The following is a 16,312-nucleotide window of genomic DNA, read 5'->3' on the forward strand; positions in this document are numbered from 1 at the left end:
CTGTGTTCCCTGTACTCTCAGGCAACTCTACAATGAAGTCCATGGATATCTCTTCCCATGGGCTAGCTGGGTTGGCTGCCAACCGTAGCAAGCCTAGAGGCTCCCCAGGTAAGCATTTCATGGAGGTACACACAGGACAGCTTGCCACATAGGCTTCTATGTCCTTTTTCATCTTTGGCCACCAGAACTGTCTCTTTACCTGGTGATGGGTCTTCACAAACCCAGATTTTGCATCATGGCTCCTCTGCAGGATCAAGGTACTCTGGCTGGCTGGGATGTACACTTTACTCCCCTTCCACACCAAGCCCTCCTTCATTAATAGGTCATCTTTATAGCTCTGGAACCATTCATCTGCCCCCAAGGCATATTTCAGTGGTTGTATCACTGGGTCCCCAGCTGGCTTCAGTTCTCTGCTGCCTCACGAGTTCTGGCACTACAAGCTGCCTGGATGAGATAGTGGAGTTAATTACCTCCTCTCAGGTACTTCTGTACTGGGGCATGTGATAGAGGGCATCAGCTAAGAAATTCTTACCACCCAGCAAGTAGTGAAGGGTGAAATTGAAGCACTTAAAATACTAAGCCCATCGGACCTGTTTAGGGGATAGCTTCCTTGGGGCTTTTAATGCCTTCAGGTTCTTGTGGTCCATCCACACTTCAAATGGAATCTTACTGCCCTCTAAGAACTGCCTCTAGGTGAAAAGAGTCCACCGGACCATGTAAGTCTTCTTCTCCCAGATGACCCACCATCTGAGAGGCCCACCTCTCAGTATCTTGCAAGACATGCAGGCACATGGTTGCAACTTTTCCTTTTTGTTCCTCTTGAGTAAAACTGCCCCTACTGCCACATTGCTGGGATCTGCCTGGATCACAAAAGACTCATATGGGTTTGGGTGCTTCAAGACTAGCTCAGCAGCAAAGCTGAGCTTTTTCTGAGCTTCAGCTTTTTGAAGGCTGCTTGGCAATCAGACCAATTTAGGGGCTGACTCAGTTTGGGCTTCATTCCCCCACCCATCTTGAGCAAGTTGGTGATGGGCAAGGCTATCTGGGCAAACATGGGGATGAACTGCCAGTAAAAGTTTGTGAATCCCAGGAAGCTCTGTAACTGTCTCCTGGTTTGAGGGGCATCCCATTCCAGCATTGGTCTCATTTTGCCCAGGTCCATCTCCACCCCATCCTTGGATGGAATGGGACCGTCCAAGGATGGTCTGCACCTCCTTCTCCTCCAGGCGCCTGCCTCTGCCCATTTACCTCCAGCTTTCCTCCTCGGCTGGCCCTCCCCCAGTCATTTGCCCTGGCCAATGGGCCTCTGCTCCTCTGCCCCATGCCCTTCAGTCTGGACCATTTGCCAAAACACAATTTACCTTGGGCCTTTGCTCACATGAGACAGTTAGCCACCAGCCAATCGGGTGGCAGGCAGAAGCCATGGAAGGAAGGAAGGAAGGAAAGAAGGAAGGAAGGAAGGAAGGAGGGAGGAAGGAAGGAAATTGCATCGTGTCCTGGCCCCAGCCCCAGAAGACTGCAAGAAGCTCCTATCTCAGCTTCTCTCATCTCTTGTTCTTTCCCTCCCCAATGTCACAGCCTGCCTCACCGCCCCTCTTGTAGCCTTTTGTGGTGATTTAAAACAAAATTCAGTCTCTTTTATTTTTTTATTTTTATTTTTTCAGTCTCTTATTTTCTTTTTGAATAAACCTACATGTCAAGATCCAGCTGCTGCCAAAAATCCCCTGTACCTGATTCTGCCTCTCTCACACTGAACATTTGGTGACAGGCAGGTCAGGGAAATGGGGGAAAATGCACCAAACTGCTTCAAGGCAACTTCAGTAAGTTTTTACATCCACCACAAACATCTCAGCATCACACAAGTTGTGCAGTTGCATTTGTTGCTGCAACTTCCTTCCTGGCTGCTACCTCCTATGCCAACCCGCAGGCACTGCTGCGATGAGACCAGGCAGGTTTGGTTGGAAGGAAAGAACCATGGGAGTGGAGTGTTGGGTTGAGTAAGCCAGATGGAAATGGATGGCTTCATCCAAAGGAGTTTTTGTTTGGGGCGGGTATCCTAGCCTTAGAAGGAGAGTGGGAAGGAGGAAGGGAAGGGAAGGGAAGGGAGAGAAAGAGAGAGAGAGAGAGAGAGAGAGAGAGAGAGAGAGAGAGAGAGAAAAGAAAGAGAGAGAGAGAGAAGGGAGAGACAAGAAAGAAAAGAAAGAAATAAAAGGGAGAAAAAGAAAGAAAAATAAGAAAGAAGAAAAGAAAGAAAGAATAAAGAGGGAAAGAGAGAGAGAGAGAAAGGAAAAGATAGGAAGAAAAGGGATAGACAAGAAAAAAGGGGAAGGGAAGGAAAGAAACAAGAGAGAGAGAAAGAAAGAAAAAGAAAGAGAGAGGCAGGGAAGGGAAAGTGAATGAGATATAAATGAATGGATGGGTGGATGGATAGATGGATGGATGGATGGATGGAGGGAGGGAGGGAGAAAGGAGGGAAAGGAAGGACCACAAACCAAGAGGGGGTGTGGCCAGGACCGCGGCGGTACGGCAAATTCCGGGGCTCCGGGAAAACACTGATATCTCAGCCATGTTAGGGGATCCCCAGGGATCATAGCTGTCCTGTAGGGACAGTGAAGAATGGAGGCACAGGCTGGTATGAACAGGGTAGTCACAAGTTCCCTGAAGTGCTGGCTTTAGTCTCTGACCCAGCAGCAAGGAGCTGTCATTAGCAGCAAGGACAGCCATTAGGAGCTGTCAAAAGCTGGGACAGCCACATGCAAGAAGAGAAGGAAAAGGGAGCGAGGTGATCATCTGGGTGAGAAACTGTGGTCTTGGAAACAAGATTCCTTTATATATTTAACTCCTGAATTTTTAAAACTATTTTACCTAAGAGAATTGGCAAAGAGGAGAGGGGAGGGAGCGGAATAAGGCTACCTCCCCACTTCCGGCAAGAAGTTTTTGATAAGAAGTGGTCTTGTGATTTTGTAACAGAAGAGGGAAAAGTTGGGCTGTCTGTTTTCTTTTTTTCTTTTTCCCTCTTGTCTGCTGGATTTATAAATTTTGGAAGATTTTGCAATAGTGTTATTTGGAATATTATTTTTTCTTCTCTGATTTGCTCTTTTTTCTATTCTTTTGTTGTTTACCTTTGCTTTGCTTCCTGGATTTAAATTTTTTTTGTGATTGGCAGGGTTTTTGCTTTTTCCATTTTCTTTTCAATTCTTTTTGTGAGACTATATTTTATACTTTTTCTATTTTTTTATTGTTTGGTTGGACATTTTGAGTGAATATCTTGGTTCTGGAATTTTTTATTGGTGGATTTTTATTTTTGGTTCTGACTTGGCTTTTTCTTTTCTCTTTTTTTATTTTATTTTTTTGTTTTTGGCTTTTTGGATGGTTTTTCATAGCCTTTCTACCTTTACTTTTTATATGGATTAAACCTATGTGGATTAGGGTATCAAGAACCTGAAGAAACTGATTAATTTGGGAGCAGATCTGGAATTTGAATTTGGAATTTAAGTAAAGGAACAGCTGGAACCTAAAAATTGGATTATCTGGATTATAAATTGGGTGGTGTGATTTTTTTTCTTTTAATTTATATGCCGCCCTTCTCCAGAGACTCAGGGCAGCTTACAATGCGTTAAGCAATAGCCTTCATACTTTTGTATATTTTATGCCCCCACAATCTGGGTCCTCATTTCACCTACCTTTGAAAGGATGGAAGGCTGAGTCAACCTTGAGCCTGGTGAGATTTGAACTTGCAGTAATTGCAAGCAGCAGATGTTAATAACAGTGCTTTAGTCCACTGTACTACAGCTCTTTAATTTTAAGAGACAAGATGAAGAAAACAACACAATATTTATCATCACCATCAATATCAACAGCGTCGGGTGCCACAGGGCAAAAGACAACAGAAACTGCATCACAGCAAGAGAAAATCAACACAGAATTAAAAAATATGCTACAGACTATGAAGATCTTAAGACAAGATTAGACAAGGTAGATGGGAGAATGGAAAAAATGGGAGGAAAATGGAAAAAATGGAAGGAGAATTGAAAGAAGTCAAAGAGATGATAGGGAAAAATGAACAACGATTGCAGCAAATGGAAGAAAAAGCAGAAGCAATGGAGAAAAAAGTTGAAGAGAGGGACTTACAATTACTGATAAAAATCAGGAAAAAACAATTATAACCCTGGAAATGGATAAAGCTGATTATTATTTAAGATTCCAAAATATCGAAGAAGGGAGAAAATCTAGCAGAGAAAATTGCAGTGATATTAGCAGAAGCAATGGAAGAAAGTAAGGAAAAGATATTAAATGGGATCAATGAGATATATAGACTGCACACAAATTTGCCTAGAGAAATTCATGTCAGATTTACCAAGAAAACATTGAGAACAGAGATATTGCAAATGATGAGAAATGTGACAATAAAGCACAAAGGGAGAGAAGTAGTGGCACTGAAACAAATTCCAAGAAGAGTGAGAGACCTGAGAAAAGAATATCAATTTCTCACGAAATGTTTGATAAAAAGAGGAATAAATTTTAGATGGTTAATTCCAGAAGGAATATTGGTGAATTGGCAAGAGCAACGATATAGATTAGATTCAATAGAAAAAGCAGAGCTATTTTATGAACAACACATAGGTTTTCAAGAGGAAAAAAGACTGAAAGATGAAAAAGGAGGTGGATGACAGGAGGAGAAGAAAGAGCAGCCAAGGGAGATGACTAAAGAACAAGAAGAAAGAGCAATAAGAGAAGGAGCAAGAGCGAAAGAAGTTAAAGAACAAGGGGAGATAAGAATGACTAGATCGACAAAACAAGTAAATAAATAAGAAATGGAAGAAGAAATTAAAATAATATCTTTGAATATAAATGGACTAAATTTGGCAATAAAAAGAAGAAAAATAATCAACAAACTAGACAAGTTAAAATTATAAATTATATGCTTACAAGAAGTACATATTAGAAAGCAACATAAAAAGCTTTTGGAGCGAATAAAATTGGGGACATTGTACACAACATTGGCTTCTCAAAGCAAAAGAGGAGTAGTATTTTACATCAAACAGATAATCTAATCCAAACAAATATTTGAGGATGAGGAAGGAAAAGTATTAATGGTAGAAATTGTAATGAACTACAAAAAAATATTACTTGTGGGTATATACACTCCAAATGAAAATCAAGAAGAATTTTATGTGAAACTACACAGGAAAATACTAGAATATGAATATGAGGTTATCTGCATAATAGGAGACTTTAATGCAATTGTTGATAATGAGTTAGACTATAAATCTACAAAAATGAATAAAAAACCAAGGAAGACACTTCCGAAAGCATTTTATACAATGGTAGATGAACTAAGTCTACAAGATGCTTGGAGAAAAAGAAACCTAAAGGGAAAGCAATACACATTTTATTCAAATAGACATATGTCATGGTCAAGAATAGATATAATGTGGATGTCCACAGATTTAATATTCAAGATAGACAAGATTGATATAGAAGCAAATATATGGGCAGATCACAATCCAATAATGATGATATGGAAAGGACAAAGAAAAAAAATGAGATGGACATTAAATCAAAGCTTATTAAATGAGAAAGACTTTATACAATATGTGGAAAAAGAACTGACTTTTTTCTTAAAGAAAACAGAAAAGAAGATACATCATTACAAAACGTATGGGATACTAGTAAAGCATATATAAGGGGCTTGGTAATGACTTATACAGGAAAAAAAATAAACAGAATAGACAAACTCAAAAGAAATTGGAAGAGGAGTATAAGAAATTAGAGAAAGAATTGCAAAAAAAAAAAAAAAAAAAAAACCCAACCCACAAGACAAAAAAATTAAAAATCTAATGGACTTGGAAAAACATAAACTGAGAATGAAGACTTGGCAAGGAAAATAAAATCAACAAAACAATTTTTTTTTGAAAATGCAAATAAACCAGGAAGATGGTTGGCATATAAAAGGAAAAAGAAAGAAAACTGATCACTCAATTACTAGATCAAGATGGGAAGATACATTATCGAAATGAGGAAAAAAATAATAATTGAGGAATATTATAAGAAATTATATGAAGAAGAACAGATATCAGAAGAGAAAATAGAACAATATTTTGAAAAAGCAATGACTCCTAAAATACCAGAAAATTTTTAAAAAGCACTAGAAGAAAGAATATCAATGATGGAATTGGTGGAGGGAATTAAAAAGGCAGAAGAATGGAAAACCCCCAGGACTAGATGGACTACCAGCAGAGCTATATAAAAAATTGCAAGATGTACTAAGTGATACAATGTTACAAGTATTTAATGATTTATTAATAGAAGCCAAGGTGCCAAACTCATGGATGGAGGCATACATAACTCTTATACCAAAAGAAGAAACATTTACAACAAATAAAGAATTATAGACCAATTTCACTATTAAATGCAGATTACAAGATTTTTGCATCAATTATGGCAGAAAGATTGAAAAGGTTACTAAATAAACTCATACATTTAGACCAAAATGTTTTTTTTTTTGCCTAAAAGACAAATTAGAGACAATATACGAATTATATTGGATACATTGGAATATTATAAGGTACATTCAGAGAAACAAATGGCATTGCTATTTTTAAATGCACAGAAAGCATCTGACAATGTGAATTGGCAATTTATGACTATACAATTACAAAAGATGGACTTTGGTGACAGATTCATTAATATGGTTAAGACTATATATAAAGACTAATCAGCAAAGGTGAATAAATGGTGAAATGACAGAGAAAGTAGATATCAGAAAAGGAGCTAGACAAGGATGTCCATTATCTCCATTGTTATTTATCTTGACTCTAGAAATTTTAAACAGAAAAATAAGGCAAGATAAAGAAATAAAAGGAACGAAAATTAGAACAGAAGAATTCAAGCTACAAGCATTTGTGGATGATTTAGTATTTATTATGGAGAAACCAATAGAAATGGGCCCAAAGCTAATGAAGCAAATAGAGGAGTACGGAGAAGTAGTTGGATTGAAAATTAATAGAGATAAAACAAAAATTATAGTTAAAAATATGAGAGAAAAACAAAAAAAGCAATTAACGGAGAAGTTAGATATTCAAATAGTGAAGAAAGTGAAATACTTGGCCATCCAATTAACCTCAAGATGTATCAAAGTGAAGGAAGATAACTACTATAAACTGAGAAATCAAATTGAAATAGACTTGGAAAAATGGAAAACTCTACAACTATTGTTAATGGGAAGAATAGCACTAATCAAAATTAATGTACTATCAAGAATTTTGTTCTTTTTTCAAACAGTTCCAATAAAGCTGGAGAAAAAATATTTTGAGAGTTTGAATAAAACGATGTGGAAATATGTTGTAAATCAGAAGTCCAAGCTTTTGTTCTGTTTCAAGATGTCTCCAAGATGTCTCTCTCGACTTCGTAGAGAACTTTATTTTTATACAGTATTACACAAGCAGATAAAAGGTAGCACAGTAACAGTATTCTGATTGAATAGAAATTATTCACCCCGCTCTCAAGATGCCATCTTCTCTAGGTAATATTAGATCAACCACATCCGAGCGAAAATGAAGTAAGCAGGAAAGATTCACAGAGCACAAGCTGGCAGTATGCTGCTACAGCCTGGCACTGAGACCTTTGACCTACTGACCTACATTCCAGTCTGTTTTGTTTTGTTTGTCAGGCCATCCTCTTACGAGAGGCCAGAAAAAGGGTTATTATCAGGAGAGGAATATCCCTGCAGCTGTTTATACAAGGCATAAACCTGACCTTTAGGCAGCGTAAGAGGTAGTTTTGGGCAAAATGCAGAAATACATATGTTACAAAAAGAAGGAAGATACTGAACAAAACAACACCCACCAATTAAAATAGTACAAATGATGACTGAATAACGTAGGATGTTTCCCAATAAGCCTGTCGGTAACCAAGACCAAAGACTTTCCCACCAAGATCCTAAAGTATCAATTTTTACATCAGAGGCCAAATTATGTAAAATGTTAAGTTGATGCTGAATGTTCCGTGACTCATCTGAAATGTTAAAGCAACAAAGTCCTTCAAAATTTCACAACCCAAATGCTGGCGTACAAGCAAATAATCAACAGCAGCGCGATTTTGAAGAATAGCTTTTCTAAAAGCTTGCAGCTCATGATTGATTGCTGAAATTGCTGAAGAAGTGGCATTAATGGTTTTTGCTAGATTACACGCAATAGCATTAAGATTCCAATGAGCATGCGAAGCAAGTGCTGGTATACCCACCATAGATATAGACAATGATCTGTATTCTGCTTTACTAAGTAATTCTATTTCAGAGTTACAAGTGTCATCTAGGGTGACCGCACACCAAATATGGCTCGAGTGAAGTTGTTGTTTAGAAAACAAAACAAGAACCAACCGGCTAAGACAACACTGCGCTTCACTAATATTAGCAGGAATATAATTAAAGGTTTCTTGACCACATGTAAAAAACCACCCTTGCAGTAGCCAAACATGACCAAAATTAAAGGAAGCCTCTTCAAAAACTGTACAGTTTAAAACAGGTGAACTAATGTGAAGACAGTGAGGATTTTTGCTTGAAGAAGTACAATTAACCATTTTTACACATGTTACATTTTCAGGGACCGCCACCACTGGAGTATGCAAATCAATTGCGTTAGGAGGTGGATAATATGCAGCCACCCCCCAACTAGCTATAGTCTTATAGTTATAATGCCCTTCTAACAAGTACCTACCCAAACCAGTAAGGTTCTGAATTACAGTAGTAGGGGTACAAACAGGGATTAAACATGTAGAAAGCAAATTTTCCATATCATAAGCTTCAGACAAACAAAAGGCATCAGTTTTTCTGATGTTTGCAAGCTGCACCCATAGGTTTTGTTTCATCCATTGTTCGAGAGAATGTTTAGGTGGGATGACAGCTGCTGATGCCAAAGTACAGTTATTAACAATCAAGCACAAACAAATTATGACTAAAGAATTGGCAGTTAAAACCGCAAAAATGGCAGCGCACAAATTCTTGGGTGTTTGTTCCACTTGTTGCTGCTGCTGCACTGCCTGTGCTTTGGTGGTCAAATTCTTCACATCTTCCCATGTCACTGGATGACTGGTATGATGGGATCCAGTTGGTTGCCACACTGTCTGTAGAGTCACCTTTGCCATCTCTGGGATAGGGTTCAGGGGTTGGTGCTTGGCTGGACCTTGGCTGGACGAACACAACATGCTGGTACCCACAAAGGTCCTGTAGATGTAAACATAGCAGCATAGCCACACCCCCAAGTAATCAAAGGGACCGGTCCTAACCATGTTTTGTCTGGTAATGCTCTATAATATACCAGAGAAGGAGGCAAACTTGTTTTTTGTTGAAAATGCCTCTGATAAGCAGTCAAATTAGAAATTGAAAAATTCAATTGATTCAAAGTAAATAAAACTTTTGTAACCTGTTGTGTTACCCATGACAAATTTGGGACCTGAGAGCCCTCCTTTTTTATTTGTTTGTGAAGGCAGTCCTTAAAGGACCTATTAGCACGTTCCACAATAGCTTGACCTGTGGAATTATAAGGAAGACCATGAGTAACAACAATATTCCAGGTTGTACAAAATTGCAAAAAAGCCTGTTAAGAATAGGCAGGCCCATTATCTGTTTTTAAAGAAGAAGACTTGCCCAGAGCTGTAATGGCTGAAAAAAGATGAGAAATAACATGATTAGCTGTTTCCCCTCATTGAGGGGTAGCCCAAATCGCTCCAGAATAGGTATCAATAGATAAATGAATATATTTCCAAGGAGCTAAAGAATGAACATGGGTAACATCCATTTGCCATAATTGATTAGAGGTGAGACCATGGGGATTAACTCCCATGTCTCCTGAAGGGGATGCCCCAGAGCATTGGGACAGGATGATACAATTTGCTTAGCTTGCTCTAGTGGAATGTGGCAAGCTTGTGCCAGTCCTCTGGCATTTTGATGAAAAAAAGAATGGCTAAAAAATGGATCTGTAAATAAAGTAGGTAAAACTTGAACAGCAGCATCAGCATGACTGTTGCCTTCAGAAAGAGGCCCAGGAAGGGATGAATGACTGCGTATGTGAGAGACAAAATACAAATGCTTCCGGTCTTATAGTAATTGCTGTAAAGTGAGAAATAAAGCCATAAGATTGGAGTCAATCCTGGGCGTGATATAAGCACCTGGAAGATTAAAAATAAGTTGACACACATACTGAGAGTCAGAGATCAGATTAAAAGGCTGTTGAGAAAAAGTGTGGATAGCTAAGATAGCTGCAGACAATTCTGAGCGCTGAGGTGAAGACTGTCCTGCAGTGTAGGAAACTTTCCAGATGTCGTCATGAGGATCCTTGTAAGCAATAGCTCCTCTCGTTCATCCTCCATCAGAAAAAAATGTAAGAGCTTGCGGTAGTGGAGAAGGAGAAAGTAATGAGCGAATAGGAAAACAGCATTCACTTACCCAATGATAACCTTTATGACACTTTGGGCATTTTGTTTTCGGCCTTGATCCCTGATGAAAGGGAGGGCGAGATGCTGCAGACAACCCCCCGCCCCGGTTTTTGACACTCTTTTTTAAAATGACCAGGTTTGCCACAATTATAACATTTTCCTTGAGGTTTGTTGCCTCGTGATAAAGCAACTGCTAACAAATTAATTTGATAGGAGAGTGTTCCTATATCCTGACATGCTTTAATCATATTTGCCAAATCAGGATCTTTTCCCAGCCCAACAATTGCTCTTCGACCCTCAGAAGTGGCGTTGTCTTTTGCCAGCCTCATCAACAACTCATTTTGAGCTTCAAGATTGTCTATCTGTTGCCGTAAAGCATCCTGTAATCTGTTAATAAAATCAGGATACAGTTCATTAGCTTTCTGCCTGATGTTAGAGAAGGCTTGTTGAGGTTTGCCAGAGACAGGCACTTTTCCGAAGGCTCGATAAGCACATTCAGAAGAAACTTGCAAAGTGGCTGCTGGCAGAATAACCTGAGCATCAACTGGAGCAAAGGGACCAGATCCATACAATTGATCAGGAATAAATGCTCCTCCCGAGTGGAGGGCATGCATGGCACACATATGTTTAAATTCACTATCCCAAACTACATATTGCGGTGGAGTAAGCAACATGCGAAAGGTAGTTTTCCAATCTTCAGGTACTAAAATATGATTTCTCATCAAGGCTTCTAACATTCCCTGCATATAAGTACTTCCCAACCCCATATCTCTAATTCCTTTTCTAAGTTCTGTTAAAATTGCATAAGACAAAGGACGAAATTCCACTATTTGAGCCCCATTCTGATCTAATTGGCCCATAACATGCACTGGACAAACAGAAAGCATATCAGCAATTTCTTCTATATCCGCCCCCCCCGCCCCTTTGTCTAACTCTTTCTCTAAAATCTGCCTAATGGGGGTTGTGGGGATGCAATAGAATTATTTCCTTCAACAGGAGCTGATGGTTCAATTAAAGATAGTTTTGGGGTGACAATTTTAATTTTATCATAATCAGGAAGGGCTTAATTGTTGCCCTTCCAAAGCATCAGAGCCATATTTTTCTATTGCCTGACAACATTGATACCATTGATGTAATATTTTCACAGGTGCCCAAGGTTAACGATGTAATGTATGTCCTATCCTTGTCCAGGCCCGTAAACGAGGTGACCCCTTTTCAGGGTACCAGGGACAATGTTTCCCTATCTCAACTACCAGTTCCCTTATATCAGTCTCGCATGCTCTGATGCCAGACTTGTGCAAAAGGAATCTTAGTTCCTGCACATGTTTTTGCTGATATTGAGATAGATTGCAGCCCATCACTTATCACTAGGGATCCTGAAGGATGAAAGGCACGCCAGGGGTCTATTCCAGATGATGATAAGGATGTAAGGATGCTGTTCCCCCATGGAAGGTGTCCCTGCTGCAGGCGCCAGATATTGTAAATCAGAGGTCCAGGCTTTTGCTCTGTTTCAAGATGTCTCCAAGATGTCTCTCTCGACCTCGTAGAGAACTTTATTTTTATGCAGTATTACACAAGCAGATAAAAGATAGCACAGTAATAGTATTCTGATTGGATAGAAATTATTCACCCCCCTCTCAAGATGCCATCTTCTCTAGGTAATGTTAGATCATCCACATCCGAGCCAAAATGAAGTAAGCAGGAAAGATTCACAGAGCACAAGCTGAAATATATATGGCAAGAAAAGAAAGCAAGAATTAGTATTAAACTGCTTCAAGACGCTAGGATTAGAGGAAGTTTTGGTCTACCAAATTGGGAACTTTATCACCAAGCAGTGATGTTAACTTGGGTTAAAGAATGGATTCTACTGAGAAATACAAGACTACTGACTTTGGAAGGACATGATTTGCAACTAGGTTACGGGAAAAATAGGATACATGGATACTTCCAGAGATACTGTGTAAGAAACGGCTTGTTAACAATATGGGAGAGAGTGAAAGAAAAACATTATATGGAAATACCAATGTGGCTTTCAACAATAGAAGTGTTGACACATCCAGATATGATAAACATGGACAATATTGTTAGATATATGGACATTTTAACAGAGAAGGGAAAACTAAAACAGAAACAAGACTTAGAAAAACAAGGGATTGAGATTGATTGGTATACATGAGTGCAGATACAATCAAGATGTGATAAAGATTTGAAACAATATGGTTTTAATTTGGGGGAATCAGAGTTGGATCAGATAATGACTGGAAAGGATGAAAAAATGATTAAAAGGTTGTATAATTATGTATTGCAGATTAGATTAGAAGATGAAGAAGTAAAAGAGACAATGATAACATGGGCGAAAAACTTTGGTTATGCAATAGAGTTAGAGAAATGGCAACAACTATGGGAAAGGAATTATAAATTGACTATGGCAACTGCATATAAAGAAAATTTATATAAAATGTTTTATAGATGGCATATGCCACCAGAAAGACTAGCAAAAATGTTTAAAGATAAATCAGCTAAATGCTGGAAATGTTTGCATCAGCCGGGATCATATTATCATATGTGGTGGTCATGTACGGAAACAAAAAACTATTGGTCTAGAATACAGACATGGTTAGAGGAAATGTTACATAAACCTATAGATTTAAAACCAGAGATTTTTCCAGTTCTGAGTGTAAACTATTCGTGCTGCTGTAATTATATGAATGATTAAATACCATATTTCTTTTTCATATGTATTTTATGTATTTTATTTATGTAAACTTTTAACTTTAACTTTTAACTTTTAACTGTTAACTTTTTCCCTCCCACAGAAAAGCATGCCACCCTCTTTGTAGATCGTATCCCTCTAATGCTAAAATTCTTTTATTTTTTTAATTCCATCCAATCCTTGATCCATATCAATGATGTTGCTTTATAATAGGTTTCCCAATCTGGGAGTGTGAATCCTCCTCTTTCCCTGCTATCTTGTAAACATTTTATTTTAATTTTTTGCTTTCTTCCCCTGCCAAATATAATTCGCTATAAGTTATTGAAGTCTTTAAAGAAATTTTTCTCTAATTTTATAGGTATTACTTGGAATAAAAATAGTAAAAATCTTGTTTCTATTTGTGTTTTTTCCCTTGCTCCTTCTCTCTCTATTCATTCCTTTTTCAATCTTCTTTTTTCTTCTTGATCTCCTTCATTTTCTTCTGTTAGATATTCTTCCTGACTTTTACTCTCGGGTTCCTCTCTACTTTCTTGATCTTCCTCTAGGGCAAAATGATGTTCAAAAAACTCCTGCGCCTTGTCCAGTGTGTCTATCTTAAATTTTTTCTCTTGCCAGGAGATTAAGATACCTTCTGGCATCAACCATCGGAACATGACTTTATATTTGTTTAATTGCGATGTAAGAAAGTTATAATTTCTTCTCTGGTCTCTTACTCGTTTTAGGATTTGTTTGAGAGTTATTATTTCCTTTCCTTTGTATAATATTGCTTCATCTCTCATTTTTTAATAGTTTTCTTCCTTTATCGTTTTTTTGGTAAATCTAACATGCACTTCCTTTGGCAATCTGTGCCTATGGGCATAATTTGTGTGAACTCTGTAGACCTCATCAATATCCCTTCGTATATCAACTTCATCTCTTTGCGTTGCTTCTGCCAAGATTTCCACCATTATCTCTCCTAAATCTTCGTCTTTATTTTCCATGATGTTCTGAAACCTAAGATAAAATGATGCTTTCTTCATTTCCAAATATACAATCTATATAGTTCCCTACTGATTGACACATGTTTTTGTTCCATCATCTCTATTTTCTTATCTGTTTGTTCCATTTTTTATTCCACTTTTTGGATCCTTTGTTCATTTCTGGAAATATTCTGTTGGATTTTTTCTATTTTATCATCTATTTTTTAAATATTTTCCTTCATTTTTCCCATATCAGATTTAAGATCATTGTGGTTTCTCTTTGTTTCCTCGTGATTTTTGCAATGGTTTCTTGTGTCTTAGTTATTGCCTCTGAAACATTGCCAACATTGATTGAATACTTTGTATATTGGACATAGAGCCTGCTTTATCTGCTCCAAACATACTTTCTATTGATCGCTGCTGTGCTGGTGACGATGTAAGTTCTCTTCAATTGTAAAGTTTATTATCAATCTCCAAAAATGTCCAAATATCCAATTTCAACAACTTTAATTAGAGAGCCCCGATCTTGTTGCTTTCCAACTCTATTCCATCTAGACCTCCATTAAGTCCACCACGTCTCAAATCACCACTCCAGATCCACCACTAATTAAACCTTTTTCAATCTTTAAAACCTTCTGTCAATTTCACAGTCCTGATCCGATGCACAATCATGAAATAGATATATTTACTTTATTATCACCACCTTGCTCTAACCTCAAGGTATATCCAGCCACAGTTTCCTTTCCTCTTCTCACCCGATATCTTGCCTTTCGTGCAGTCACTGCTTGTGAAAGTTGTTTCTTCCACTCCTTTTCCTTATAGTCGCCGTGTTTATTTGGCAGTATTTCTGCCACTAATTTTGGAGTCTCGATATCTCTGCTCTCCCATTCAATAATATAACTGTACCTCCTTTTTTGAATCTCTTCTCCTACTGATGCGATCTGTTGTTTTTGATCTTCGCTTCCTACTCCTTGGCTATCAGCACTTCAGGCCAGCCAAAATGGTTGGTTTCTTCCCTGCTGGAATTAGGAGGTTTCTCCTGAACCTTCGAGGAAATTGCTTTTTCCCCCAGGTCCTTGAAGATTTCTCTTTTTTCTATCAATCTCTCTGGGATTGATAGTGCCTATTTATGCTTCCTGGCTGGGAAAATTTGAGCTTCAAAAATGGAGCCCCATTCTCTCGCTCCACTCACGCTGATGTCACCGCCGGAAGATAATGTGATTAGAAAAATCATGGAGTGTGCAGAAATGGATAAGGTTATGAAAGAGATACAAGAAAAAGAGGAAACAGAATGCTACCTAGTCTGGGAGAGATGGTATAAATGGTTGGAGGAAAAGGGAAAAAAGGATAAGGAAAGATTAAATAATGGTTGAATTAGGAGTAGAAATACAAGAACAAATGGGAAGAGACAAAAATTGTGGATAGGAAATTGGCTACATGTTTATGTCTAATCTAAATAAAACAATTAGAATAATATAATACATTATAGTGGTATATATATGATATATTAGAAATATATGTATAAAAAATATACTAGGATAAGAGACAGAAAATGAATAAGTATGGATTACCAAAGTGAAACTGTTGAAAAGAAGAAAGTGTTAATATTTCTTTTTGGTTTTTTTTTAAAAAAAACTTTAATAAAAATATTTTTAAAAAAAATGCCAGAGATTTTTCTATTCGGTATTTTGCCAGAAAGATATAGCAAAGAAGAAGTGTACTTAATTATACATATAATCACAACAGCAAGAATTGTATTTGCACAAAATTGGAAGACAGAGAAAATCCCATCAGAAGATGAAGTAATAAAAAATATTTTAGACTGTGCGGAAATGAACAGATTAACACTAAGAATAAAAGATAAAGAGGAATTGTTGTATTTCAAGACATGGGAAAGATTCTATGTACGGATAGAAAAAAATATGAATAAAAGGTGATAGATAAATGATATAGATAATAGAAAGTTAAATGAGGGATAAGACAAAAAAGAAATAGAAACTCAGATGACATCAGGGTAAATGGAAAAGGGGGATGGGGGAAGAAAGAAGATTATAAATGTAAATGTACAATTATGAAATGATAGATTGGGTAAAATGGGAAAGAAATTGAAAAGAAGATATATTATTAGAAGAAAATTGGAGTTGCTCGGATACCAAATAAGGGAAATATTGCACAACAAAGGAGAAAGAAAGGAGAGAGGAGGAGA

General features: G+C 37.6%; 1 protein-coding gene across 1 annotated transcript; it reads right to left on the reverse strand.

Moving 5' to 3' along the window:
• Window positions 1–10,457: 10,457 nt before the first annotated feature.
• Window positions 10,458–11,294, reverse strand: LOC148112898 (endogenous retrovirus group K member 9 Gag polyprotein-like). The gene has a single exon (XM_087874323.1). It carries the CDS (start codon window positions 11,292–11,294, stop codon window positions 10,458–10,460), a length of 837 nt encoding a protein of 278 aa, XP_087730449.1.
• Window positions 11,295–16,312: the final 5,018 nt, after the last annotated feature.

This window comes from Pantherophis guttatus, chromosome 7, assembly GCF_059756535.1.
Source record: "Pantherophis guttatus breed Tessera chromosome 7, ASM5975653v1, whole genome shotgun sequence".
NCBI lineage: Eukaryota > Metazoa > Chordata > Lepidosauria > Squamata > Colubridae > Pantherophis > Pantherophis guttatus.

Coding starts and splice junctions, on each gene's coding strand:
- LOC148112898 (XM_087874323.1), bottom strand. CDS start 11,294: ATGGGCCAATTAGATCAGAATGGGGCTCAAATAGTGGAATTTCGTCCT.